The 25,491-nt window shown below is 46.9% G+C and overlaps 3 protein-coding genes across 9 annotated transcripts; 2 read left to right on the top strand and 1 right to left on the bottom strand.

The window, feature by feature from the left end:
• Positions 1-23: 23 nt before the first annotated feature.
• On the bottom strand, positions 24-9,717 carry LOC120643694. Of its 2 annotated transcripts, none has more exons than XM_039920157.1 (9): positions 9,436-9,717; positions 7,936-8,096; positions 7,664-7,829; positions 7,420-7,481; positions 6,152-7,108; positions 1,217-1,330; positions 789-1,040; positions 660-716; positions 24-512 (listed from the first exon to the last, which is right to left on the bottom strand). In XM_039920157.1, the coding sequence occupies exons 2-9, from the start codon at positions 8,035-8,037 to the stop codon at positions 339-341; spliced, it is 1,884 nt and encodes a 627-aa protein (XP_039776091.1). In that variant the 5' UTR covers positions 8,038-8,096; positions 9,436-9,717; the 3' UTR covers positions 24-338. The 2 variants fall into 2 exon arrangements, with proteins under 2 accessions (XP_039776091.1, XP_039776087.1); XM_039920153.1 differs by having other exon boundaries at positions 9,492-9,717.
• A 2,298-nt stretch (positions 9,718-12,015) lies between these two features.
• On the top strand, positions 12,016-13,479 carry LOC120656390 (protein BIG GRAIN 1-like). The gene is made up of 2 exons (XM_039934469.1): positions 12,016-12,869; positions 13,422-13,479. Exons 1-2 carry the CDS (start codon positions 12,016-12,018, stop codon positions 13,477-13,479), a joined length of 912 nt encoding a protein of 303 aa, XP_039790403.1.
• Positions 13,480-18,618: 5,139 nt separating this feature from the next.
• Positions 18,619-24,450, top strand: LOC120643653 (nuclear transcription factor Y subunit A-4-like). Of its 6 annotated transcripts, none has more exons than XM_039920091.1 (6): positions 18,735-18,932; positions 19,544-19,589; positions 20,662-20,768; positions 20,902-20,985; positions 23,421-23,591; positions 23,713-24,450. In XM_039920091.1, exons 1-6 carry the CDS (start codon positions 18,750-18,752, stop codon positions 24,115-24,117), a joined length of 996 nt encoding a protein of 331 aa, XP_039776025.1. In that variant the 5' UTR covers positions 18,735-18,749; the 3' UTR covers positions 24,118-24,450. The 6 variants fall into 6 exon arrangements, with proteins under 6 accessions (XP_039776057.1, XP_039776051.1, XP_039776025.1 ...); XM_039920085.1 differs by having other exon boundaries at positions 23,406-23,591; XM_039920123.1 differs by lacking the exon at positions 19,544-19,589 and having other exon boundaries at positions 18,619-18,932.
• Positions 24,451-25,491: the final 1,041 nt, after the last annotated feature.

Genomic DNA, 25,491 nt, shown 5'->3' with positions numbered 1-25,491 from the left:
TAGATTTGTACTTGCACTTAAACTTTGTGTTGTTTAAGCTTTATCGTTCCTTGCCCAGAAGCATCTTTTACATAAGCTTGCGGCCAGAACACGTCCGTTAACTGGTGCTTGTTATTCAGCGACGGCGCTGCCTGCCCTTTACACGAATAAGATTACACATGTTCCAGGAGATTTCACAGGAGAAAACGTGTGCATTGCGCGTGTTGACAACATTTTGAAGATGGAACGTGGCTACGCCTAAGTTACAATATTATGTACTCGTCCTCCATCGCCCAAAAGAGAGCTATCTAACTAGTAACTAGTATCTTCCTTTTTCCCCTATATCTGCATGGCACGGATCACAAAAAACCTGACCCTTTTTCCTGTACAACCTTGCTGTTCTGCCCGGAGAACTTGACTGGCGCTGCGAAGCCGCCCCCTTGCGACTGCAGCTCATTCAGCTCCTTCACTCGTAACAAAATGGATGGTGGAATAGGTATGATTGAAGGGTTAATCTTCCTTGGACAGGCGCCCTGCTCAGAATGGTGATCAAAATGAAACAATTGTTGGATACTAAACAAAATGGAACATCAGAAGGCAAAGAAATTGCAGGCAAAACGTAAACGATAAGAATTAATAAGCAAAAATGGCATTCGTGTGCGTTGAAGAGAAGTGATTACATCTTTTTGTGCGGGAAGCTGTGTCTGGGTCGCTCTGATCAGGTTCCTCCATTTGTCCTATACAAACAGCAGGTTTGATTGGAAAATGAGATAACAATTAGTAAGTTTCTGATGAACAAGAAAACACACCTTGAGATCCACCGAAGTACGGTAAGAATACGAGGAAAAGGACAGTTTCCTAATCTCAGACCACTTGCCAGCTCCAAACCGGGCCACACCATCAACCAGCTTCATGACTTCACACAGTGTCCATGCTCGATGATGCTTCCGTGTCAAACCTCGCTTTATTTTGGGCTTGGAAGCAGCGTTATAAACATTTGGTTGTAGGTTCTGAATCCTCTTCCTATCAACTGCTTCTATATGTCCTCTCCCAGAATTTACCTGGCAGCGGGTTTGAAGAGAAGGAAAAAATATTTTTAATGCATGCATTATGTATGAAACAGGTAAAATTGCAAAGGCCAAATTGTTTGGTGGGAGGTGTTTCAAGATCTAATTCCAATTAGTTGTTTAGTTTCTCAACCTTGCATTTTATAGATGTAACATGACAAAACACATACCGATAGTGGAACTTCATATGCTTTCCTCACGTGGTTCCCCTCTTCACGCTCTTTTGCCAACGTCATCTCAACTGCTGTCTGAACCCCATTATGTTCCAAAAAAGGTTCCTTATCCTGTTATAGAAGGTAATGAAAACAAGTTTAATAAGGAAATACAAGACAGCCAAACAATCTGATAGCATATTGTCGTGGGATTTCTTGGGTACCCACAGCCGGGTGGCGGATCGCACCCGCCTATTCCCCGTAAGGGAAGACTCGGGGAAGTTCTTTGGCGGTTGGACTGATCTAGCTTTGGGAGGAGCTCACTAGAACACACGATTTAGAGTGGTTCGGGCCGCCGGAGCGTAATACCCTACGTCCACTGGGAGGTGTATTGTTCTTAGCTGTGTATGAACCTATCCTCTGCCTGGCCTTTGGTTTCGCCCAGCCTGAGGTCTTCTAGCGGCGCCCGCTCCTTTTATAGATCAAAGGGGGGAGCGGATACATTGGTCGTTGGGGCCCCGACAAGTGGGCCCAACGTGCTGTGCAGAGTACTTAAAAGACTACAGTGGTCTCGAATCTTTCCTCCGATATGCATACTGCTGCTCCTCTGACTCAGGGGGGTCTTCTCTTGTCCCGTCAGCTAGGTGCCCGTTGGAGTAGCGTAGCTTGCGGCGTGACCTGCTGAGGCTATTATGTAGCGTCATAATGGGCGAAGCCGAGCCGTCGTATCCGACTGTTACGGCAGACTGGCAGACGCGGCATGGGCGGCGCCAGCGGCTCCACTGCCTTGGTAATACGCGATCAATAGTGTCCCCTGGTCAATCAAACGCCTCAGCTTCCGCTATATCAATGCAAACGTCCACCTACCGCAATGAATGCAATGGTGGGTGAACGTCTGTATGGAAACCCAAACAGTCATATCTTGCCGACACGTGGCGTCTCCAGACCACCCGGATGTGGGGTGTCGATTCCTTCCCTTAGTGAGGGGTCCGGTTACTATACAGGGGGTCCGGGACCCCATGAGGGGTCCGGGACCCTGCGGGGGTCCGGTCTCCTTGGGAGGTCCGGAGCCCCGGCGGTTCGCGCACGAATTCCTGCCTCCTCCGGGACACGTGGTGTCTCCGGACCTTTCCCAACCGTGGGGGCGGGTTCGGACCGTTGCTGGGAGAACAGGACTCCGGACCGCAGGGGTCCAGCTGCTTGGATGTAGTTAAAGATAACTACAAGACCCTTGCCTAGGCACAGCAAGAGGGGGTACCCCAGTCCTGGGGTACCGACAGTGGCCCCCGGGCCCACCTCGGGAGAGGTACGAACCCGCAGGTGGGGCCACTACCGTAACGTGCTTCTACGCAGCTTGATTGCGTTGGTGTGCTCATGGAGAGAGCGGGTGTCCCGGACCCCTGAGGCCGGTACACCTGTTGCCAGGTTTAGGTACTAGAGTGCTCTCCATAGGGCGACGAAGGTGTAGGCTTAGGGTACGGACCCAAGCTAAGCGGCTACACAGACTTCGGATCGCTCAGGGAGCAAACACCGCTTCCCGGACCCAGCTTTTGTCGACCGTGGCAAGCGGTCTCCGCCGGAGCGGGCCACCGGAGTGGACTTGGAGCGACCGTGGCGAGCGGTCTCCGCCGGAGCGGGCCACCGGAGTGGACTTGGAGCGACCGTGGCGAGCGGTCTCCGCCGGAGCGGGCCACCGGAGTGGACTTGGAACGACCGTGGCGAGCGGTCTCCGCCGGAGCGGGCCACCGGAGTGGACTTGGAGCGACCGTGGCGAGCGGTCTCCGCCGGAGCGGGCCACCGGAGTGGACTTGGAGCGACCGTGGCGAGCGGTCTCCGCCGGAGCGGGCCACCGGAGTGGACTTGGGTTATGGCTGTCGAGCCAAAGAAATATATCACCGGACCTCACAATAAGGTGCAAGAAATCAAGCCTTATACTTAGAAGGGAGCCCGGGACCCCTAAAGACAGCAGTCTCGGATACTAGAGTACTTGTAACAGGGTAGTGAAGTACGTAAGCTTAGGGTACATTACCAGGCTAAGCTACGCGGAGCTCCTCTACCCCAGGATACGAGTACCACTTCTCCAGAGCAGGTCCTTAGGGGTCCGGACTGCCTTCCAGCTAGAAGGGGCGTCCTGTCCTGAGTTTAGGCCGGCGACTTAACTTGGACCAAATGTCAACAAAAGAAAAACTCTGTTTGGGGGGAAGAGACGGTTAACCAAGAAATAGCCAACGAGAACGAAAGAATGTAATCAGGGTGGAGTCAAGACAAGACTAAGAAAATAAATCTCCTTTATTATTGTGGTTATCACGGTATACATCAGAGGTCGGGATTACGAGGTCGGACCTCCACCGCTCCGGACCGCTTTTTGCCTGTTTGTGTGATAGGGCCAGAGGTCGGGTTTACAAGGTCGGACCTTGACCGCTCTGGACACACACGTAGGCGCCACGTTATTACAAAGGAAGAACTCTCTTAGTCTTTTCTTAGGAGTAACCTACGGCTGCATGCTATACAGCGTGTTCTTCTTCGGAGGCGAAGGCGCCCTGGATGTGCCTGAACCGCATCATCCAGCATCACCTCGGGAGCTCGGGGGACTCCTCCTTGGCTAAGAGCTGTCACATGCCTAGATGGCATGAGACAAATTCTTTGGCTTTGAATGGGAGAGGCCCCCAGCCGTCGTCGTCATCCGCCGATGAAAGCCAGACCCCTTGCGCAGCAGAAGGACCGGTGCGACGCGTGGAGAAGTGCGGTCGTTCGCCGGCTTGTCCTTGGTGCTAGCGCCAGGGGCCCCCGCGCCTGGGGGCGGGGTCCTGTCTGCAGCAGCACCAAGAGCCCCGGGTGGAGCCGGGGATGACACAACGACACGGTCAACTTCCTCCGGGATGGCCGTCGGCTCCAGGCTCCATGTTGAGAGAAAGCCTTGAGCCGACGCCATACCGTCGCAGAGGAAGCATGACCGTTGCTTGAGAGAAAACCTTGAGTCGACGCAGAGGTATCAGCGCCCAGCGGCGCTTCCGCTGTGCGCCGTCGCGCCGACTCTGCGGTGTTGCCGTGGCGACGCACAACAGACGCCGCTGTCGTGCGCCATCGGGTCGTGGGCGTTGGTGCCCCAGCATCACGGCACGGGGCATGAGTGACGCCCTGCCTTCCTTCATCTTCTCGTTTGTCGTTGCAGAGGATGAACACGAAGCCAGAAGCCGAAGATCCAACCAGCGCCCGACTTCCCCACGGACGGCGCCAAAATGTCGTGGGATTTCTTGGGTACCCACAGCCGGGTGGCGGATCGCACCCGCCTATTCCCCGTAAGGGAAGACTCGGGGAAGTTCTTTGGCGGTTGGACTGATCTAGCTTTGGGAGGAGCTCACTAGAACACACGATTTAGAGTGGTTCGGGCCGCCGGAGCGTAATACCCTACGTCCACTGGGAGGTGTATTGTTCTTAGCTGTGTATGAACCTATCCTCTGCCTGGCCTTTGGTTTCGCCCAGCCTGAGGTCTTCTAGCGGCGCCCCCTCCTTTTATAGATCAAAGGGGGGAGCGGATACATTGGTCGTTGGGGCCCCGACAAGTGGGCCCAACGTGCTGTGCAGAGTACTTAAAAGACTACAGTGGTCTCGAATCTTTCCTCCGATATGCGTACTGCTGCTCCTCTGACTCAGGGGGGTCTTCTCTTGTCCCGTCAGCTAGGTGCCCGTTGGAGTAGCGTAGCTTGCGGCGTGACCTGCTGAGGCTATTATGTAGCGTCATAATGGGCGAAGCCGAGCCGTCGTATCCGACTGTTACGGCAGACTGGCAGACGCGGCATGGGCGGCGCCAGCGGCTCCACTGCCTTGGTAATACGCGATCAATAGTGTCCCCTGGTCAATCAAACGTCTCAGCTTCCGCTATATCAATGCAAACGTCCACCTACCGCAATGAATGCAATGGTGGGTGAACGTCTGTATGGAAACCCAAACAGCCATATCTTGCCGACACGTGGCGTCTCCAGACCACCCGGATGTGGGGTGTCGATTCCTTCCCTTAGTGAGGGGTCCGGTTACTATACAGGGGGTCCGGGACCCCATGAGGGGTCCGGGACCCTGCGGGGGTCCGGTCTCCTTGGGAGGTCCGGAGCCCCGGCGGTTAGCGCACGAATTCCTGCCTCCTCCGGGACACGTGGTGTCTCCGGACCTTTCCCAACCGTGGGGGCGGGTCCGGACCGTTGCTGGGAGAACAGGACTCCGGACCGCAGGGGTCCAGCTGCTTGGATGTAGTTAAAGATAACTACAAGACCCTTGCCTAGGCACAGCAAGAGGGGGTACCCCAGTCCTGGGGTACCGACACATATGCTGCAATTTATTCCATCCATTTAGTTGGGAGCTATGGCAGATAGCATCAGCTTTCTGACCTCAAGCAATTAGGTGAGACTGCTAAATTACTTTTTCCATTCAGGCACCCACCTGACAGATTAGCCTAAACTCCAATGAAGACTTGATTTCTTAAATGGATTATGGCACAGAAAGCATTCTGCACCAATTAAACAGACTACTGGCATGTGAATGAAGACAAGATGCATACAATAAAGCCTGCTGAGCTGTTTTAGAGACAATATCGACATGGGTGAATGGCTCAACGATTTTAGAGATTTGCTAAATTTGAACAGAGGATTGAAAAGTCATCCTAATGAGATCAGGTTTAGATGAAAGAAAAAGAACAAAACATAATTAAAAGTAAGGCTGGAATATGGATTCATTGGATTGCATCCTATAATTATCATATTTAGGAGGCATGTTGAAAATTACGAGTCAAAATGAACAAAAAACTTTGTACAACTCATTATCATTTTGAGAAACAAAGCTGGTGAAGTTACTTCAGTGAAAGAGATAGAAAAGGAAATGATAAGACATTGTCTTGTTGTAACAGTAAAGGATCGTCAAATTGGCAAAAAGCTGTTAAAATATTCATGTGTAAGTTATTACCACAAATGAAATGAAGTCCTTCCTTGGGCGCCCCCTTCTCGTCCTTGAAACATAAGGAACATGTACACTAAATCCTCCAAGAGTATCCTTTCTAGTAGGATAGGTAGTGCCCAGAGACTCAGCCTCATGGAAATGTGCTACTCGTGGTTTCAGCAACACTTCATCACGTGCAGTCCCTTTTGCAGGTGAAGAAAGTTTTCCAGTGGAGTCATGAGTTTCAATATCTGTAAGCTCCTCTATGTATCTTTTCGTTGGCTTTCTAGTTCTCTTGTTAGTGCTTTGTTCGGCAAGGATTACTTGTGGTTCATCATTATGTATTGGTACTCTTTTGAACCTCTTGGAAGATCCTTGTTGGTCCTCACTATGATAGTAGCTAGATGGTGAGTCCCCTTCATTTCCTGGATATATAATTTGATCCCTAACCAGAGAAGTAGCTTGAAGCCCAATCTTGGGTATTTCACCTGTGTTTGGCATATCTTGTTTTGCATCCTTGCCAACAATTTTGTAGTCTTTAACTACACAACCTGAACTTGGAACATCACAGGAATTGGTCAAGCCCATCGTAATCCGTCTTTTGAGCCATATCTTGTCCTTGACAGTAGTCTGCCGCCCAAATGTGGCTCTAAATGCCTCCTGAAGTTCCCTAATAGTAAGATCATCCAAACGGACTTCTCCTCTTAATATGGAAAAATCAGGCACGGAACTATTAACTCCAGAAACAGATGGTTCTGTAGATGTGTCATCTACAGGTCTTGAGCAGGCATCAGCCTTGTCTTTTTCAGCATTGCAAGAGTCATTTAACACTGTTGATTTTGTAGTCTCAGTTGAAGCATTGTCCTGTTGTGCGATGTCGTTGTCTCCTTGTTCTGTAAGAAATTTATCTGGCTGCTGGCCGTGAACAACTGAACACTTCGAGGGAGGACTAAGGGAGTCGTCCATTGATTGTAGCCTGTTTTCCTGTGCAATGATATGCATCTTAAAGTTGCATCGACTTGAACATGTACAGAAGTAGTTCTTAATTAAAGTTGACATTATATATAGTAAAATTAATTGAAGAAAACAAATTGAACCCTCAACTGTGAATTCTACAAAACCAGATAATCCATACTCTATATCAAAACGATGCCAAATTTAACTAGAAATATTGACAATAAGGAACAATGTACTAAGAGCACTATCTAGTAGCGTAAACATATCATCTTGCAATGGAACTAAAAAAACTACTCCCGTGGCAGATAATTATGACGAACAAGAGATAAACAATATACCTCTAAGTCAGCTCCCGATTTTTGTGTGTGTAGTTCTTTAGTCTTCAATTTGGAAGTGCCATCTGCGCAAGTTTAGTAAACAGTGAGCATCACTGGAAGTGAAAGCAGTTGAATTAAACAGGAATTATTGTCAGTTTCTAGGCTAGCAGACTGCATTCCAAAGAGACAGCATAAAATCTTGTTCTATTGAAGTGAGATTTAGCCAAAAGAAAAACATGTAACAAAGTTATTCTATTGACATCACCTTCCAAGTCAGATTTCTTCAGTAAGATGCAATCATTGCTGAAAAACTCTTCCACATGACCTACATCTTCAATAGAAGGAAGATCAACCTTCTCATCATGAAGAAAATGTTCGAATTGCAAAACATCATCCTCTGTAGCAGGAACAAGTGTTCCATCACCTTCAACCTGTACAAATTTGAAGTAAGTGTTTCTCAGAGGTCCCAGTAATCATCAAGAAATATCCTGACGAGTTTTATAGACATATGGGCAGTATAACTAACTATGAACTTACCCGAACTAGCTGATAGACCACGGGATTAGAACTGTCCTTCTTTTCAAAGTCATTCTCTTCACTTTTATTAACTACAGCAGCGTGCGAGTCACCCACTTCCATAGATAAGTGCAAACTTCATCCAAAGCTCATAGCAATCAAAAGAAGTCCAGTATGAAAACCTGCAATCACCAAGTGAATTCAAAATTATAAATTCACAGGACTACTGATACAGTGGTCAATTCATAAACCCCAGAGCAAATGAAGATAAATAATGATATAACACATGCAATGACTAGTTCTGGATACACAGACAAAACAAATTGATGATAATAAATAAAAAGGAGACAGACAAAACATGGATCACATATGATTTTATATGCTCTATGTGGTTTTTGATCATTGTTCATCAGTTTAATGATCAAATGTTAACAATTAGTGTAGAATTCAGTGAAGGGTATTTAAGCCATCAATTCTAGTTTGGTGTGTAATTGTGTATGCGATTATCTATCAGTCAATGAAGCAGAATGTTGATAAAAGAGAACGCAGAGCAAAATCAGCAACAAAGTCAATACCCCAAGCAACAAGGGTTATGCAACAACCCTTGTTTCAATGAGCTCCATCTTATGTTAGACTGAATTTCACAATAAAAAAATAATTTCTTGCATTATGCCAGCATTCAATGTAAAATCTCATGCTCTTGCTAAGAATATATAGTTGCTATGCGCTAGTCAATCATGCAAATGGTAACCTGGAACTGAAACAACAGGACAAAAATTAATTCCAGCATATGGCTAGAACAACAAGCCACATCACTAGTTGCTCCTAAAAGCCAAAACGAAACGATGGCTGCCTGTAGGGTTATGTAAAATAATAATTTCAAAAACTACCCTTAGGCTATACTGAATTTCTTAGCTAAATGAACCTAATCCTAGTAGAAATTAATAAAAAGGGTCACGTCCAAGGCGAGGCCTTCACAAACCTAAACTCATCCGAGTTGTAAGTGAGCACATCAATATCTACCACCAAAATAGTTATTTCCACAGTTTAATCCACACCTAGAACCATTACTCCACTCTAGACCTGTGCAACAACTCATAGATTGACCAAATATTCCGCACGTATTTACAACATAATAGATACAGAGACCGATTTATGGAAACAGAAACCAAATCCCCACCTACAACTAGTAGAGCTCGCTAAAATTCAAAGGATCGGAGCGACCATACCAAATTGGCACCGTTTATCGCTACAAAATGCTCTATCAAAGCCGTCAGAATAGCAATTCCAGTACAAGAATAGGCAGGATCAAGCCTACTTTCCGTGCGCAAAAAAATATTCGCTAATCAACTACCACATCAAAGCTCACGAGCAACCACCCTCCTCAAAGGCGCAAAGCTCGACCAACGCCGTATCACACAAATTCGGGAGCAAAAACGCATCAGCCAAGCAGAAAACTACAAGTATGGTCACACGGAACCCAAATTGACCCACTAACAGCCGAATCGCGCCGGAACTAACCGCGAGAAACAGCCTGCAAGAGCATCAATCGGGCGGATCCCAGCGTGCCGGCTCACCGTGATCAGCAGCGGCAGCAGCTCGATCCACGCAGCATTGCCCCGATCGCCGGGACCGCGGGGCCGATCAGATCGCGCGGCGGTGCCGGATCGCTCACTCCGCTTCGCTTCGGCAGGAGGGGGAGCTCGGTTCCGTCGCGATCTAGAGAACAGGGGAGGAAAAGGTCGGGGAGCAGGAGGCCTCCTCGTTTGCCATCGGGAAGAGGAGCCGAGGAGGTGGTTTCGAAAAGGTGAGGGGAAGGAAGGGGGGCATTCCGGGGGCGGGCGGCCGGGATGGATTCCGGATGCGGATCGTACGGCGGGGCGTCGAGGGACGGGTAGGGGTGGGGCCGCCCAGCGGGGATGGGCCCGCAAAGATTGGCGTCGAGCGGACCGGGCGAACCGGGCGAGCTCATTTCCGCGCAAAAGCGGCGACGTGTAACCAGGGTTAACTATTTCGTTTTCCGGTCAAATCCCGGTGTTTAGCGGAAACGGAATTCCGTTCCGAAATTTCGGTAAATTTCGGCGAATTTCGTTGAATTTCGGTCGAAATTTGTTGAATTTTGAATTTGAAAACGAAATATACCGAAAAATACCGAAATTTCGGATCCCGGTAACTAGCAGAAACGAAATTTTTTCCGAAATTTCGCCAAAATTGTTAACCCTGCGTGTAACTAAACGCGCGGTTCGGTTTTGTTTCTGTGGGCTCGCCTGCTCGGCGTTTGGGAGGGACCGAGGGAGAGCCGGTCCATATTTGCCCCGTGGCACTCGCGTATTTGCTTTTATATTGCACCTTTGCACCGGTTCAGGTAGGAAATCTTGTAAAAATATTGGCATTTTTTCTTCAGTTTTTATTAGCTTCTTCAAAGATTTGTGATAGACGAGGCTAATCGCAATTACAAATACTAGTAGCACACGTTACATCAGATAGTTTTGCCTGTGATGAAATAGCAGCGGTCTAGTTTGCTGTCTCTTGCACGGACACCGGTAGGTGGTTATGGTTGCCGAATTAGTTCCTTGGAGTCGTGCAAATATATTTGCTGGTCAGTAGAGTACATATATATTTGTCCTTTGGAAGAGTTTGTGCGATGATACAGTTTCCAAAAATTTGGTTTCACCTGATGTAGAATCTGGGGACCGTACCATAGCATGAGCACGCGGTGCCTCTATTGGTCTGTAACACGACTTTAGGACGATGTCAAATCGTAATCACGCAGTGGCGGTTATGCAGCACATCAGCACCTATCAGGCACCAGCAATGTGCAGTGCTCATAGAAACACTTTGGTCGTCACTTCGTCAGGAAGGTCATGCGCTCCATCATGGTAGCAGTATATACAAGGCCGAAAGGCTCTGTTGGGCCATTGTAATCGCCGCCCGAATGGATCATGGGCTCCGAATCGTCAGGAAATTTCCAAGGGAATGTGGTTGGATGGGCTGCGGACGAACTGCGTTTTGTACTCGACCCACTGGGCTCGGCTCGTGCCTCGGCCTTCGGGGCTTCAGCCTGGCCAGAGTGAATCGAGCGCGCGCGGTGGATCCATATGGCACGGTGCCCTCAAAAAAAAAAAAACATATGGGTGCCACGGTTCCATGCGCGGCGCCGTGCTCCTTGCTGGTGTGATCGCATGTGTCAACACGGGGACATGAGAAATTTGAGGATGCTACGGTGAATGGTCAGATGCTCAGAAAAGAGGCGGGACATAGATCATGGCGAAGTGATGATCGCGAGTAGTGCTTCCTAGATAGGTTCACTGGTTCTCTGCCCTTCCCTGTAAGATCTGCACTTTTTCATGGCTTTTGTAAGAATCAGGCTTCTAATCTAACTGATAAAAAGGCTCTATCTCGTCTAGCAGCACTCTCTTTAGTCTTTTATGCCCGGGTATTGGGCTGCACAATCATGAACCGGAGTTAGAGAAAGGGAGCGCATCATTCGGATGTCTTGCAACCAAAGCCATCCGTCCATTGCACTGGCTTTTCTTTGGCCCGGGAAACAGCTTTTGCGACACCTGGGATCTGGCATTCATATCATGCGGCACATTGGCCCATTCTCTCTCGCATTACCTCTGCTGTACCTGTACAATTCTCAGTCGTTAGTGCTTGTTTGCTGTCATCTGCAGATGGGATTGCACTGCAGTTGCTTGACCTCTGGGGGCCAATCGATCTCTCGATCGTAGTACAGTCAGTGACTCACACACACTGCTTTCGTCTCCCCCATCAGCGGCGCAGAAAGCTCCCCGGCCCGGCCGTTCCCAACAAACTCCATCGTGGGGGGAGAATCAGAGAAAAGTAATCGGAAACTCGAGTGCGGGCGGTGTCACCCACCTCCATCACCACCTCACCTGTTGTGTGTGTCTTCGTGTGTGCGCCGCACTTCCAAACCCCTGAGAGGAGATCCTTCACCCCCGCACGAACGCGCCACCACCACCAAACCATCCTCCATCCCCCGATCGAGTAGAGTTCCCTCCTCCCTCCCGGCAAGTCCACTGGACCACGCCACCGTCCTCCTCTCCACGCGCACGGCTGCAGACAGCTGCGGCTGCCGCCATGTCTCCTCCACACGACAGCGCCCGCGCCCCGCCGGCTCGGCCCAGCCGGGGGCACCAGCCGTCCTTCTCCGCCGCGCTCCTCGACGCCATCTACCAATCCCTCGAGGCCGACGCCGAGGCGCGCTCGTCCACGGAGACGCGCCCCGCGCCGGCGTCCCCGGCGCAGCGGACGCCGGGTTCAAGCCGTCACCATCGCACTACGGCAGCCGTATCATCGCCGGCCCGCTCCTCGGTCCGGTCTCCGCGGCTGCAGAGGCCGCCGCGGCCGTGCCGTGTCCGGCCCGACCCGCAGCCCAACCCGATCCTCCTGCCGCCGGCACATGAGCTGACGGGGGAACGTGCGGAGAAGAAGAAGACGAGGAGGAACAGGAAGAGCAAGAGGACGTCGAAGACGAAGGCGGCGCCGTTCGCGTGCCTTCTGAACGCCCTGCTCTGCAACAGGAGGCCGGCCAGGTCCAGGTCGGTGTCGGTCGAGCACACGCCGCGGGCGACGGCCGCTGCGTTCGCTGCTGCGGCGCCGGAGCCGGCGTCCGCGAGGTCGATCCTCTCGTCGCGCGCGTCCCGGCGGGACTCCGCGGCGACGGGAGGGGTCCTGACCCCGGCGCGGCGCGCGGTGAGATTCTCGCCCGTGGCGGTGGTTGTGGACGACGAGGGCGGCGGCGGAGTGGTCGGGACCGCGACGAGGCTGCGGGACGCCGCGGAGATGGAGACCGTGGTGCAGGCGAAGGAGTCCGCGGCGGAGGCGGAAAGGAGGGTGGAGGAGCTGCTGCGCGCGCTCGGCGTGGCCGAGGAGCGGGAGAGGGCAAAGGAGAGCAGCGAGTCCAGCTCCGACCTCTTCGAGCTCGAGAGCTTGTCCGCGTTCGAAGACGCCGAGCCGCCGCGCCCCCGAGCTTCCGCCGGCGCCGGGCTTCTGACGCGGCCGCGGCCCCGACTCGTATGATAGATTCGTAGCTGTAATAATGTATGGCAATGAACTGCCTGTAACGGACCATCTGGCAGTTCTTGTGATCACAGTGCAAAGCTGTGCGCTTCTTCTTCTTCTTCTTCTTCTTCTTTTTGTTATGTTGATGGTTTAGCTGCTGTATCTCCCTCTTGATAGCAATGTTGGAAATGGCTGGCGACTTCACTGACAAACAGGCCAGCATTTTCCATTTAGCTCGTCACAAAACCCAAAAACGGCATCCGAAGTTCCGAACGTTTACATTCAAAACGATACTTTACATTTGTCCGTTGCTACTCGCGCAGTATTCCATTGAGCAGTCGCATTTGTCTCCTTTTCCTTTTGTGATGAACTGATGATGAACTGCATTTAGTAATTTGTTGTTGACCAGGAACGTCGATCAAGGACAGAAGGAATCTCACACTCCCTCTGTTTTTGATTCGAGTGCGGGTCTTCGGTTCTAGGATACGGGCCATCCAGCAGCGGGGCACCGGGCACATAAGCTATCTGGACCATATTTAGCGAGAGCGAGCCCAGCCCACAAAGAGCACACCTTGAGCCCACCCAACAGACATGTTAGTGGCCCAGCAATCCCCACGAACCGGGCCGGGCTCTCCCCCACGACCGGTCGATCACGTGGGCCGCTTTGCGAAACTGAAGGAAGCAAAACTGCAACTGCAAGTCTGCCGGCTAGTTTCCCTGGGACAACCGCGATCCATTGCGGCCAGTGGCATAGCCGGCACTCCGGCGAGCCATGGCGGCCGCCAGATGTAACGGTCCGGTCCGGGATAATGGTTAAGATTTATTCTACATGTTGAGTAAATCACACCTGTTAATAACTCTCTTGCATTTTCGTCCTCGCTTCGCACAAAAAGTTCGAACCGGATATAGGGCATGTTTAGTTCCCACCCCGTAAACACAAAAACGTAAAATTCTGTGAAAGAATCTTGCTAATTTGAAGTATTAAATGAAGTCTATTTATAAAATTTTTTGCATAGATGGGCTGTAAATCGCGAGACGAACCTAATGAGCCTACGTAATTCATAATTTGGAACAGCGATGCTACAGTAAACATCCGCTAATTATTGATTAATCATAGATTAATTAGCATCATTAGATTCGTCTCGCGATTTATAACACATCTGTGCAAAAAGTTTTGTAAATAAACTTCATTTAGTACTTCAAATTAGCAAGATTCCATCGAAAAAAAATTTGCGTTTACATGTGGGAACTAAACACGGCCTTATTAACTTCCCAGAGACCGGCTCTCTTTCTCTATTTTCAGTTTGGGACTAAGAAGCTTAGACCCGCGATGCTAAAGTAGCCATGCGCTACAGTAACTCGCGCGGCGCAGTCGGCCCGTGGGCCGTGACACCAGACCTGCCGCCGGCGGACACCCTGCGCGGCCGCACCCGGTGCAGCTCCGTCCGTGCTCAGCTCTCCGTTCTGTTCAGCACAGGTAGAATTTGATCCTGGCAACTGATTGCCGCTGTTCTGTTTGGGCCCTGAACCGTGGTTATGCCGAAGAAATGGCTTCAAGATTGGCAGCAGACTATGCTGTTTCTCTCAAGCTTTGTCTGGCCCTATCATCGATGGGTTGCTTTCCGTCTGTCAGTGGTGAATATACCCTGGCTATCTTTCACAGAATACTGAAAGGATCCCATATTCCCGTCGGCACCACTTCCATTAAAAAACAGGAATGTTCATCAATCACCATTTCTGTTATTCGTATCCGTGTACAAGTACCCCACTGTCCACTGAGGCTCCGCACATGTACTGTCCACTCTTTATTCAGAAGTGGAAACGGGCTGAACTTGTGTTGTTCCACTCTTTCCCCGGCGAATCCTGAGAAAACAAATCTTGAAAAAGGCCTGTTCCAAGGGACAGATGAAGCTTTGTATCGAAGGTACAAAGCACAAACATAATTTCTGATAGGCCAACTAGTACACATGCCGTTGCAGTTGCTCGTCCTCTTGAAGCTGGAACATCCCCTATCAATCTATAATTGCTACTGCACGGTACCGAGTGCTGACTATTCTTCCATGGAGAAAGGCAGGGCTGCCTACCCAGATCTCGCTGCCATTGGACTGCATCATGAAAGCAAAAGTAGCAAGGAACCTTTGGCAGAAATAGCAAGCGCTGGGGAAAATTATGCTCCTTTGGGAACCCTGTGGTAGGCACGCATGGGCATGGACATGGATGGAGCCCCCCAAAGTGGATAGCATTATCGGCTGCATGCAGATGTAGCAGGGCTTTTCTGGGTGCTTCGGTGGTCCGGTGATGCCGATTCGGCATTGTAAATTGCACAGGGTTCTGGTTCTCCATTGCGGCAGAACAAGCTGTTGCTTTGTCGGAATTCTTTCTCATGGGGGGACCCAGGGGCCGGGCCTAGCATGTATGCATGGGTATTCAAGTGAATACCCAAAATTTTTGACAAAAAAAATTATATATGCAGTGTATAACATGTATATGTATAGTAAAATAGCAAATAATAGCATCCCTAAAAGAATTCTTAAATCATACTCCTTATATTCTAAAAACAAGTCATCTTATCCCTTTAGAAAGTATGTAAGAATCAATTAGTGCTAAATATGAGTAATAAATAAAGACAAATATGGTCATTTTAACTTCTTGTTAATTTGTTCTAAAATTCCTAGGATGATTTTTTTTTTGGATAGAGGGAGTAGTCTCTAACTCTCTATATCCTTATGTAGAGGGTCGTCCTAAATATTACTTCTCTCTGTATTTTCATATCCCCACCACAGTTTCCTTATATAAGATATCCTATTGTTCGAACCTTGACATATTAAGAAACATGATCTACAAATTTGAAGGATATGTCTAAGATCCGGTTCTAAAATGGCAAGTATTTGGCATCGGATGTAGATTTTTGTTCTTAGATGTGAAAAAGGGAGAGAGATAATTTATGATGTTGCTATCTTGAGGGATTGTTTTTAGAGTATTGCTGGAGGGAGGTTTTTCACTAAAAATTCTAAATTCGTAATTAGAATAGCCTTTACGGTGTCTCTTGGAGATGATCTACACAAAACAACCTTCACAATCTAATATTACCTCTTGTGCTCAAATAGTCCGCTTCGCCTCCTCCAGGCACAGCCGCGACGGTCCAGCTAGGACCCAATGTCCCCAACCCCAACTATTTCGATTCCACTCCCCCCTCCTGTGTAACCGCTTTCTTCTCTACTTCCGGCCGGTAGCAGCGAATCGTAGCGGCGTGGCGGGCGACGACTGATCGCGAAGAGACGCAAGCGGCCCTATAGCGCATAGCGGCAGCCAAAAAATTTTCCAACCTTTGAAAATGTTGAATACCCAAACTCCAAATCCTGGGCCCGCCCCTGGGGGACCCTTCCTCGTAAGCTACTAGTCTGCTACTATTACTAGTAAGCTTCAGATTCTGAAACATAGAGCACACCTGTAAGCTTCAGATGCTGAAACATAGAGTACATCTGTTTTAATGGTGGTGCTTCGGATAGTAAGACACGGACACTGCACTGCAGTGGAAGAAGATTCTTGGTATCCTTGCAAGACTGCTGATGAGGCTCGCTAACAGCAATGACTTTGTTGTTTCTACGAAGCCGGCCTGAGTCTCAGAAAAACTAAATTCTGTCAGTTAGCAGATTTCGAGCTATAGGTGAACTAAGGGTCAAAATCTTTTGTCTGCTTGTCGGGACAGGCGAAAACACTAAAAACTTAAAAAAAAGTGTACATAATGACTAAAATGCAGGCATCTGTGACTCGTCAAAAGATATAGTTTATCCCAATTGCTCAAGCATAGCTTGTGAAAGTTATCGATCGGTCTCCTTAAAAGTGGTCCTGCTGCTCATTTTCAAATATGTGCTCCAAACGTTAGTTATGTGCAGTGCTAGTAATCTATACTACACGGGACCTATAATGTCGGCAGATTTTGAGTATTGCCACTTGCCTTCTTAGCAGTGTTATACTAGTCTTGAATTGCTAACTAATAAGTACTTATCAATAATGTAGAAATTTGGATATAAATATATAAGATTAATCAAATTTGTTGTCTCGAACTGAATAAGATTCAATTTGAAGAACTAATCTTAATATTTCTAAGCAATTTGTCTGCTTAGTACCAGAAAATGCCAGCCGAGTTTCTTGGAGGTGTTCAGAACATGCGTGCCGTGCCTACACTCAACTCTCTGCCTGCATATGAATGTCTGTGTATGCACGGGTGTATATGATCAAAATTCACACCGTCATGGTCAAGCCTGTGGCCTGTGGGTGCCCGGAAGACAGACTCCATTTCACTATGAGAATTGCTGTAGACAGCAACCCCTGGAATAAACTACTGGGACCTAAGCTACCCATTCATCGAACCACCAGCCCCCACTCCCAAGCTCTATGGACTATCGGATACTCGTCCCAACAAACCTCGATGACCTCAGGGGATGGGCCACGGCCCTGACGTTGTGTATTGGAAAATTTGGTGCTCACGATGTTTAGTACCATTTCCCTCTTTTTAATTACAATTGATGTGTCATGTTAACCGTAGTCCTTGCTATGGGTACATCAACTTGAGAGCTATTCTCTTTTCTTTTGCCGTTTGGAGTTTCGTGGTCAGCCTACGGTTTTTCTCAAATAATTCCACATGATTTAAAATTGCAACATAGCTAGACACACAATACACAGAGATGGAAAAAGATAAATAATAGTGTTTCTCTAACTAGTTTTGCAACTACTTTTATGACAATATTCACATGCCAAGAATCAGGATGGTAAAAGTGGATTATGAGCATTCTGTTCTTGAAAAAGTATGCCAAATTTTGAAAATGGTCATGGTAAACTGCATTATACCATCAAATTGAACTTTTACATTTTATTATTCTCACTAAGAATAAATACATGTTATTACTTTGACAAATCTGGCTAATACAATAACCATATCCAATTATATCATTTATTTGTCATGTATAGCAACACCTACCTATGGCATTTATAATAACAATACAAAGTGGTCCCCTCTATTGATAAAACAAAGAACACTCAACAATTGTTTTTGAAGTAAAACACTCAATAAATAACTCATGTAAACAAGCTACAATAGATATTTTTTCTAGCCATGTGATCTGTCGATGATTTTATCTTTATTTATTAGAAGAAATCATTACAACAACTAATTTAACATTATTTAAATCACATGTGACCGGACATATATAATTTGCCTACATTACATGCTGGTTTTCTTAAAAATATGTAAATATGATAGAAATTCAATTATAATTGTATTGGTCGCGTAACAATTTGTATCATGGTAATGATGGTATGGAGTGGCTCTAAAGGAAACTTGGAGCACTGTATCCCTGAAAAAAAGTCATCACACCACTACTATATTATGCACATCAAGGTACGCCATTATCAATTTGTTGCTCTCTAAGAATAAATAATTATTGCCATAATCTATAGACCAGACCACGCGGGCTAGGTCATAATTATACCTACTTGTATGATTTGTTCCTCGCTTATAGCGACAGCTATTACTTAATGAATAGAATCTAGATACAAATCGATCCCTATGTTAATAAAACTAACAACCACCCTTAAAAAACAGTTGCACCTTCATGTTCCTAATATAAGCCTGCAAAGTCTCGCCTGCAAGAGGGAAATACAACCTTGCCTTCGGGAGCGAAACCTTCGCTGTCTAGTGTTTCCTGCTGCCCCCACTTGCCGTGGCAAAAAGTAGCACACCGAATGTGGCCATGTGGGTATAGAAATTTGCAATAAAATAAACATCTGTGGGGGCTGCTTGGAACAAGATGAGCATAAAAGAACGGCGCAAGTGGAGTGATGCAGTCGAGGGGGGGCAGAGTCAAGACCAGAGGAAGGGACGCGCGGGGAGGTGGCAAGGCGCAGAAGCAGCTTTGCTCGGCGGACGCACCGAGGGAGGCGCGTGGGAGCCATGCTTCTCCCCTCTTCGTCTTCCTCCTCCGCTTCCAAAGGTTTCCAACTCTCTCTCTGCCATGAGACTAGTATGACTTGTATGAGTAACCTGCGTTGATCCTCCATGCATGCGTCCTTTGGATTGAGCAGATAATTAATCCTGCAGCTCTGCTTCCTTGAACCGTGTTTCTTCCCCGCATGCGTTCTTGGTCCCCGAAACAGTGGATTGATTAGATGTTGTTCGCGTAGTTTATTAAAACTTGTGGAACATTTAGGATCTTGGTTGGGTTCTTCGGAGTTGGAGCTAGCATCTTCTTTTGATGTGGGATTGTGTGCTAGCGGAATGGTTGCATGTCCCTTGGACACACAAATTGACTAGTCCTCTGGACTGGGATAGCTGCTATTGGATGTCACCGCGGTGGAGCATTTCTGACATGGGTGCAGTTAAACACAATGGAAGACATGGTGTTTTTTTGGTCTTCCTTGCCATGTAGCTAGTACTAGCTTGGAGTTGTTATTGACTTGTAGTAGTCTTGTACGCCTTATGATCTATATGCATGTTGATGTTATTGGGATTTGAGATCATATCACTGTATATATTTTTGTAATAGTCTGTTAGAGAAGTTTTGTTACTGCTTGGTAGTGACCTTTCCTATATGTGCTTATACAGTGCCAGTTACTTCTTTTGAAAGGTGTTCTATGGATCACAACTTATGGTATTTACTAATCTTACGGCCTTCATCTTTAGGTTTCGTTTGTTTTTTTTCCCCTTCCCTCCTGATGTCTTTCCACACCATACAGTTTTTAGCAGGTTTCCTTGTTATGAGCACATATACAATTTGTAGGTATTGAATTCTGAACTATAGTAGTTTTGTTTCTTGAAGCTTTGATTTGCCGTTCTTTGCACTTAAAGAACACATGATCGAGGTCAGGCCTGCTCAGGTGAAGCTAGCCACAACTTAAATTAGTAATTCAGATATTTAGAATACATTTATATCATCCATCAGGAAGATCAAGCTTTCCAACTGTTATCTCATTATGCCATAGAAAATTTTTATGACGGATGAAAGAGATATTTTGTTAAATGGAGTGGCCCCATAGCTGTAAGGGAACCCAAACTTGGTCATGTTTGAGTCTTTTTCGAGTGACAATGCATGACGAACAAGGACCTCGGGGCATTGAATAAAACATTTCGTGTATGCATCGTCTTCTTTTCTGAGGATAAGCTTATGGTGTGAGCCACATAACATTAATAAGCACATGACTCAAAATTTTCATACATAGTAAGATGCATGTTCCCAGGCAACATACATTCTTTTGCTCTTGCCGAGTAACTAACATGCTGTGTCATTCCCCTCCATGTAACAAATAAGTGTTAATTTGGTTTTTTTAACCCAATACTATTTGTTTTTTTTCAACGTATTTATAAAGATATTGTCGGTGAAAAATTAAAAGTTTGACAACACACTCTATAACTACACTTTCTTCTGCACTGGAGAAGTAACTGTTTTCTAGCTCTAGTATACTAGGGAAACTCTCCAAAATAGGCACAAGTGATGACTCTACAGATTATATGTAGCACACTTCATGGAAATTAAATGAAACTGACAAGAGATCAGTTTTGATCTTTACTCTGTCAGTATAAGAAATACCTAAGCAAGAAGTACTGTATATTTTGGAGGATATTAGTATGTACTCTTTTGCTAGATTCATTTAGGATTCTTTGTCACATTCGAATTTCTTTTATTAATTTACACTGTGTAACAATGCCTTCATTTCTTTTATCAGGTAACTCCTTGAGGAAAACAGTTATTGATAACATGAGATCAACTTTAAGTTTTGAGAATAAGCAACCTCTATTTGCAAGTCAAGCCATTGACTATGGTCAGCCAATAGTAAGATCCATGCGATCCAAAAATTTATTTTTTTTCAACTCTGATAAAGTCGCCATTATAGTTTAAACAATTTGAGAGTTCGCCCTATTGTGTCCATGGGGCTGTGCATCTGACTTCTGTTTTCTGTACCCAGGCTTGCATTTCATACCCATACAATGATTCTGGCTCAGGAGGTGTTTGGGCAGCCTATGGGTCACGCACCAGTTCTTCCACTGTGGTACACCTCTCTAATAAGTTATTGTACTAAAATCTGAGGGACCGAAACTGGCGACCAGAGAAGGGTGAATGGGAGCCGATCAAAATTTCTCTCGAAATTGATCCGTCGGCCTATATCCCGAAAATCACCACAAGCCCTCAAACCTAGGGTGAGAGAGTAGCTATAGACTAGCTATCTCAAGCCAAAAACCCTAGGAAGAGAAACGGAAGCAATGTGGAAGGACTCCCCAAACAGCAGCTCTGCTGAATCAGACCGGTCTAACCACTATCACAGACCGGTCAGACCGGTCGGGCTGGAGTTTGAATCTCCAGACCGGTCAGACCGGTTACACAGACCGGTCAGACCGGTCGCTCCCAAACAGCCCGCAACCAAAGTTCCAAATGGCAAATCTTGAGCAAACGAAGTCCAAATTCGGTGAAACTCGAGGGATACCTTCACATCTACCCCGTAAACGTATTCCCAAGAGATCTCTCCCAAAAGATTAGAGGAACTAGAGAATTCGAGGAAAGATCAAAGAAAATTGGGGTTTTCTCTAGAACACAAAAATTCCAATTCGTGAGAACTCACGATTCCAGGGGGTTTGGCACTAGGCTAGATGCATAGGAATCGTCACAAAGAGTTCGGCAAAACACGAATCCAAGGGCTCGATTCCTCTAAACACGAATCATCCAAAAGAGGAGAAATCAAGCCAAAAACGCAAGAGAGGAAGGGGAGGACGAATACTCAGCACACATAGATGATCTCAACAGGATTTCATTCATGAATTTCAGAGGAATTCACCTATACAAAGCTAGAGCCATCCGCCCATCATCCACCCTCTAGATTGGAGAGATTAGCTATAATCTAACCCTCTTTTGCGTTGGAGTCCTTGGCCCTAACCTAGAGCAGGGAAAGGGAGAAGGAAAAACGAAGAGAATACAAAAGACTCAAGAGACTCAACCAGGCTGGTGGGGGGTTTTTATACCCAGCTGCTGCGGCCAGACCGGTCAGACCGGTCGGGTCTGCTGCAGCCCGCTGTACAGCCTCGATCGACGGCGGAGCTCCTTTCTTCGACCCGAAGTCTTCCCTGCGATGCCGCCACGTCAACGAAGTTCCGGTCCGCAGTTTTGGAGGGTCTGCGAAACCCGGGTAGGTGGCCAGTTTTGAGAAAACCGCCAAAACCTCACGCGCGGGAAGATTCCCGTCTCCACGCCGTGGCCCTAGACGTCGTTCCCGCCTCGGCCTTCTGACGGCCCTAGACGCCGCCCGACGCCCGTCACCTCCTCGCCCGCAGCGAGGCCCTAGACGCCGTCGACTCCGTCAGTCCCGAGACCGACGCCCGTGCCTCCACGACTTGGCATCTTCAACCGCCGTCTACCTGCTTGGTTTTGTGGTGCAAACCAAGAAACCCGTCTTCCGTCGCCGCTTGCGCCCTTGATCCGGGAGTGGACGCCACAGCTGCCGCCCGGTCCAAGCTCCTCCACGGCAGCTCCAAAGACCAAGCGCACGATCACACCGCACGGTTGACAATTCACTCATCACAGGCAGGATAGAGTACTCACATTCCTCAAAATCTCTCATGGATTTTGAGTTAAAGTGCTGATGGCGCATGATAGCATTTCTACCTTACCGATTTTCCATTTCAAGCAGACACCGTTTGGGTTGATCCTTAGTTCCACGCATATGCATGCGTGAGCTATCGACTCAACATAATCCCTTCTGGGAGACATGTTTGCATTGCCTTTTTACTCAAAAAACACTGCCTCTCTGACAGGTATCGATCATAACTGTAATCGGAAAACGTATGGCTACTAGTAATAAGAAGCTAGCCGCAGCTGTTTCTATTCTCCAGTGATGAATAGTGTCTAGAAGGCAAGGATAATGTCACTTAATTTTTGTCTATATTTGTGCAGCTTTGGGCCAGATTTTGCAGTTTTCCTCATGCAGATACATTGTTTCATAAATCTTTCTACTATTTAGCACAGAGAAAATTTCCAGAATCCATTAGTTCTATAGCTGGTTATATGAGAAACTAAAGTAGCTAGTTTTTGCCAGAGTTGATGTTGATATCAGGGTTGAAAAGTGAAAGTAATACTTGAGTGGATGTCATACCAATGCTCTGATAACTCCTTGGTCTAGTACTGTTTTCAGAACAATGGGCATACCAATGCTTTCTGTGTCCACAGGTACCAGCTTGCTGGCAAGTCTCAGACACACATATAGTACTGCTTAGATGGTTGCAGCTGTTCGTACCTGTATAAATTGACCTGTGTTATCGACACATCAAATCTTTTCTCTAGGATTTATCTATTGTACTCTCCGACGTTAATCCACATATAACGCAGGGATATCCACATATTTTGAAGCACATGTCCATCAGATAGCTTACCTGATTTTCTTTTATATAAAATAATATCAGTTTTGTGGGTTTGTCTGATCAGTTGTATATAAAGCAGTTTCATCCCCAAATTGCTGGCGGGGGGACATCTGCAAGAATTCCCTTGCCTTTGGAATTAGCAGAGAACGAGCCCATATATGTGAATCCGAAACAATATCACGGTATACTTCGCAGAAGACAGTTCCGTGCTAAGTTAGAGGCTCAGAACAAGCTAGTCAAAGCACGAAAGGTCCGTATTATTAGTCCCACAGTTACTTTGATCTGATTGTCTCATCCCTCCACCATTCTTGAAACTTCTTTATCAGTAACTCTTCCGATTGGCCTAATATTGGATACAATCTCCATGGCAGCCTTACCTTCATGAGTCTCGGCATCTTCATGCAATGAAGAGGGCAAGAGGTTCGGGTGGACGATTCCTCAATACTAAACAGCTCCAGCAGCAGCCTCGCAATGCCTCCACCAGGTCCACCACAAATGGCACAGCAAGCTCCTCAGGTTCAACTCATCTACGGCTTGGTGGAGGCACAGCTAGAGATCAAACTATGTTGGCACCCAAAGCAATGCCCTCACAATACAATAGCAAGAAGGCTGTTTCTTCAGCTCCTGGCTTCACCGTGACTCCAATGTTGCACAGAGATGACACCTTCTTCCAGCACCCAAGCCATCATCTCAGCTTCTCTGGCCATTTTGGGCAGGCAAGCGCGCAAGCCGGCATGCATAATGGGACTCAGCAAAGGGTTCCAGTTATGAGATGACAGTTGGCGAACCTTAGCTGGTGATCCAGGATTCTAGGGGTCCTCTCCTCGTCCGGTGTGGTCTCGGCCTCTCAGGCAATTCATCCTTGGCTTAGTCTCTGGTGTGTTAGAAGCTACCAAATGTATGACACCGTGTTGTGGTTTGCAGAGCCCATAAATAAGGGCTTGATGGTGAACACTGCTATTGTTACATCGGTGTGTACGTGTTAGAATAAGCTCACACGCTTTATATGGTGATAGTTGTACGTTATGCGACACAGGTTTCAGTTTGCCCTTGTTTCTGTTAAAACAGTCTGACGTAGTATTATTGGTACAGATTATGTCTTCAAGACCTGTCTAGCTGCTTGTCAGAAGAGCTGTTTATAAGACTACTCCCAATGCTTTTTGACGTAGTCTTATATTTAGGAGTTGCATGGACTTCGAGCACAACGCACTGGGAGTAGCCGAATAAGAATCTCAACATCTCAATGTAACCTGTTACTTAGAAGTGATCCTCATTGTAACCTGTTACTACAGAGTCATCACTATTAGTGGTGCTTTCCTTTTGTTTTTAGTAGTCCAAATCACAATGCAGTAGAACCATAGAGACTCGTAGACACAGGCATCGGTCATCTGCTTAGCAAGCATTATTAAAAGAAAAACGTTTGTTGAATGCTGATGTGCTATCTGCTATCCTTCCTTGTTCATATGTTGACTAGAACCCCAAATTTGTGGAACGTTTCGTGTTTCACAGTAATCTCGCATTCAGTTTCTCCAAAGTCCATAGAAAAGCAAAGTGAATCGAAACACCAAGCGCGGCTTGGGATCTGCCGCAACATAAAACCTGATCTCAACCTATCAGAAATTTAGGACCCATATGCAGACATTGTGTTCAGTAAAACTAGCGAGGTGTCCCGCGCAAATAGCGCGGGTAGCTAGTATTGTTTTTTATCCTAATATTTAGGCTCTTTTTAACTTTGAATTAAATGATTTTGTTTTGATGATTCATTTTCATTGTTTTATCCTAAGGGTCTAGAGTCTAGATCAAGATATATAGCATCTTTTTTTATCATCATATTTATAGCACAAAATATGTACTCATGATAAATAGGGATGCTATATGTAGAAACATAGTTTTCATTTTTATTAAAAGTAACATAATCTTTTAGTCACATAATGTAAATTTCCTTAAGTTACCACAATGATATTCTTAGGTTTTAAAGAATCGATATGGGTGATTTTATTGAGAGGAGCTAGCTAATGTAGCCAGCCCTATTCAGCCCAATTATTATGTCCAACTGTGCTAGTTTCTAGCGTATTTGTTTTTTGTGAAACATAGTATAAATGTATAGCTTACATACATGAATGCATATCTGACATGTCTGTTAAATCTTG

This window comes from Panicum virgatum, chromosome 1K (assembly GCF_016808335.1).
Source record: "Panicum virgatum strain AP13 chromosome 1K, P.virgatum_v5, whole genome shotgun sequence".
NCBI lineage: Eukaryota > Viridiplantae > Streptophyta > Magnoliopsida > Poales > Poaceae > Panicum > Panicum virgatum.
The sequence above is the reverse complement of the archived record's forward strand: the minus strand, read 5'-3'. Positions and strand labels throughout refer to the sequence as shown.

Excerpts from the sequence above, each read along its gene's own strand:
- LOC120643694 (XM_039920157.1), bottom strand. The coding sequence starts at position 8,037 with ATGGAAGTGGGTGACTCGCACGCTGCTGTAGTTAATAAAAGTGAAGAG. Across the intron at positions 1,331-6,151 it reads AGGACTTCATTTCATTTGTG|GATAAGGAACCTTTTTTGGA; the intron begins GTAATAACTTAC and ends CTTCTATAACAG. Across the intron at positions 1,041-1,216 it reads CATATGAAGTTCCACTATCG|GTAAATTCTGGGAGAGGACA; the intron begins GTATGTGTTTTG and ends ACCCGCTGCCAG.
- LOC120656390 (XM_039934469.1), top strand. The coding sequence starts at position 12,016 with ATGTCTCCTCCACACGACAGCGCCCGCGCCCCGCCGGCTCGGCCCAGC. Across the intron at positions 12,870-13,421 it reads CTCTTCGAGCTCGAGAGCTT|GATACGGGCCATCCAGCAGC; the intron begins GTCCGCGTTCGA and ends CTTCGGTTCTAG.
- LOC120643653 (XM_039920085.1), top strand. The coding sequence starts at position 18,750 with ATGAGCATAAAAGAACGGCGCAAGTGGAGTGATGCAGTCGAGGGGGGG. Across the intron at positions 19,590-20,661 it reads TCTATGGATCACAACTTATG|GTAACTCCTTGAGGAAAACA; the intron begins GTATTTACTAAT and ends TTCTTTTATCAG. Across the intron at positions 20,769-20,901 it reads TTGACTATGGTCAGCCAATA|GCTTGCATTTCATACCCATA; the intron begins GTAAGATCCATG and ends TTCTGTACCCAG.